Source organism: Myotis davidii, unplaced genomic scaffold (genome assembly GCF_000327345.1).
Source record: "Myotis davidii unplaced genomic scaffold, ASM32734v1 scaffold408, whole genome shotgun sequence".
Classification (NCBI taxonomy): domain Eukaryota; kingdom Metazoa; phylum Chordata; class Mammalia; order Chiroptera; family Vespertilionidae; genus Myotis; species Myotis davidii.
In genome coordinates, this window is record NW_006299389.1 from 336249 (window position 1) to 338634 (window position 2386).

The 2386-nt window shown below is 45.2% G+C and overlaps 1 protein-coding gene across 1 annotated transcript in view; it reads right to left on the bottom strand.

The window, feature by feature from the left end:
• Positions 1-2386, bottom strand: part of GLDC (glycine dehydrogenase (decarboxylating)) — an 82292-nt gene that overhangs the window by 4871 nt on the left and 75035 nt on the right. Inside the window, exon 22 of the mRNA XM_006774841.1 lies at positions 33-128. Within this exon, the coding sequence (XP_006774904.1) occupies positions 33-128 (96 nt within the window). The remainder of the gene's footprint in view (positions 1-32; positions 129-2386) is intronic.

Sequence of the window (2386 nt, forward strand, 5' to 3'; positions counted from 1 at the left end):
CTACCAGGGGTCGCTCCCAGGAGGCCACTCACCATAATCCTGAAGCCTCTTGGCCACATCCACAGCCTCAATATTTGCAGACTTTTTGAAGGGTCTTGTATCCAAAATAAACTCATGAGCCACATAACCTGTTAGGGTAAATTGTTTCATCTCGAGATTAGCATCAGTTTGTTGTTTTACACAAGCAAATGGGCAAATAAATCAGCCTTATAATGCATGTTGAAAAGCATGGGGACTTGGTAAGTTTATAGGTGGAAACAAAGACTTCCTCGTTCTTACTGCAAATAAAAATGTTTAACATGCCAGGCCAATGTATCCGATCCTTAGTGCATAACACACCCTTGAGCCAAGAAGCTAATGGGAGGTGGGACTTTGGTGCTAAGGCTCCGCTGAAACATTCAACAGAGATTTCTGGGGATGAGATTACTTCTAACCTAAAATCTAGTTGCAACAGTCATCGCAGGCCTGATCCTATATACAAAATATTTCTAAAGCTAAAGATCCATTGACACCCTTTTCAGGAACTTTTCCCCCAACATCCAGTAACTGTTTCTTCTGTCTGTGTGCAAATATACTAAACATATATCCATAAGACACAGAATTTTATGTGGTTCTTCAAAGGGGCTTTTGAAGTTTCGGTTGCAGACTGGGAATTAGAAATAAGAGTTGTCAAAGCACACACCACAAGTGGCAAGGAGTTGATAAGGCCAAAATCTCCGAGGGGTCTGTTCACTTTGTTCTAGTCTGGAAACGATTGCCTCGCTATTTCCAGCCTGCTGTCTCCCCAGCATGAGCTGTTGATCACCCATCCATCATCAAAAACCACCAAAGTTAAGTCAGCATTTTCATAAATAGAACAACATTCCCGGGAGCTTCCCAAATTCCATGCCCACACAACGGATGAATTTCCTTCAAGGAAAGCATCTATACATGAGATAATAATGTACTCTTTCTTAACCTGCTTTGCTGATTTTCAGCAAACAATGAATTACTTAACAGGTCCTTGGAGCAGACAAGTCCTCAGCCTAGAGAATAGTTCCAGTCCTTAGCAGCCCCTGAACATAGTCTGTGAACAGTTCTGCTTTTTATGTAGTGAACACATATGGATACATTGGTTTTGTTTGAAATAAAAGTATGAGATCCTGAGGCTTTGAATAGACTGTTACTGCATGCTTACATTTAATGCCTGCTTTGTAACAATGGTGGCAATTACACTTGTGAGGAGTGTGATTCCAAAGTAGGAAGTTGTATTCATAGGTGTGGGGGGCGGAAAGTGCTAGTTGAAATGATCAGGGGGAAAATCATGAGATTCAAGTCCTCATCAACTATGAATTCCAAGAATCCTAAATGCCCTATTACGCTACTACTCCATTTGGGGAGCCCGACCCTTGACCTTTCTTCGCTGAGCCTCTGGCAGCCAACCCAGCATTGTGACAGTGACTTCAGGAAGGAGACTAAAGTTTTGAAGCAGCAACCGCCAACCTTTTGGACCTCACGGACCACGGGCTGGCGACCGCTGCTCTGAAGGACACACAGCGGCAGCGGGGGAGTAGGAGAGGGACACATGAGGGTGGAGAGAAGCTGCTCTTGCTGGTGGGCAGGTAGCAGAGTCTTCCAGAGGTTCGGTAATCGCTGAACGGCCCCATCCAGCTCAGCCCTGCCCAGCCCAGCCGGGCGCTGCTAACACCAAGGCTTCTCCGCAGAGGCCCCCACCACAGCCTAGTGGTTTGGGAAGAGCTCCATTTTCAAAATGAGGTTCAGATGTTATTTTCTAAACCCATCGTCTATGCATTCAGATGGAAACGGTAGTGAATTTCAGCATCTTTCTCTCTCTCCCGCTACTGAGCCCGGCAAAGGGTGAAATTTTACCAAAAGCGGACTCAAGGGTCCCAGGTTCGATTCTGGTCAAGGGCATGTATCTTGGTTGCGGGCACATCCCCAGTGGGAAGTGTGCAGGAGGCAGCTGATCGATGTTTCTCTCTCATCGATGTTTCTAACTATCCTTCTCCCTTCCTCTCTGTAAAAAATCAATAAAATATATATTAAAAAAAAAAAGAATTTACCAGAAACATGGGTAGAGAACAACAATCATTTTCTTTGGGATTTTTAATTTTGTTAACGATACAGACATCTTGGCTGCCTGGAGTCAAGATGCATGACTTATCTTTCAAAGGGCAGTACAAATGCAGTCATAAGGAGGAGTTTTTTCTCTATCACTTCAAAGGTTGCCTAGAACCCTGGGCTCCCCACTTAGCCTACGGATCTGTTTCCTGTGGTGACTGCACATTTGGTTTGTGCCTCCAGGAAGTGGTCCACAGCCAGCTCCAGCATCCGTGTGAATGTCAAAAGCCCCAGTCCGTGTCCCCCTACCCCTACCCCTAACCCC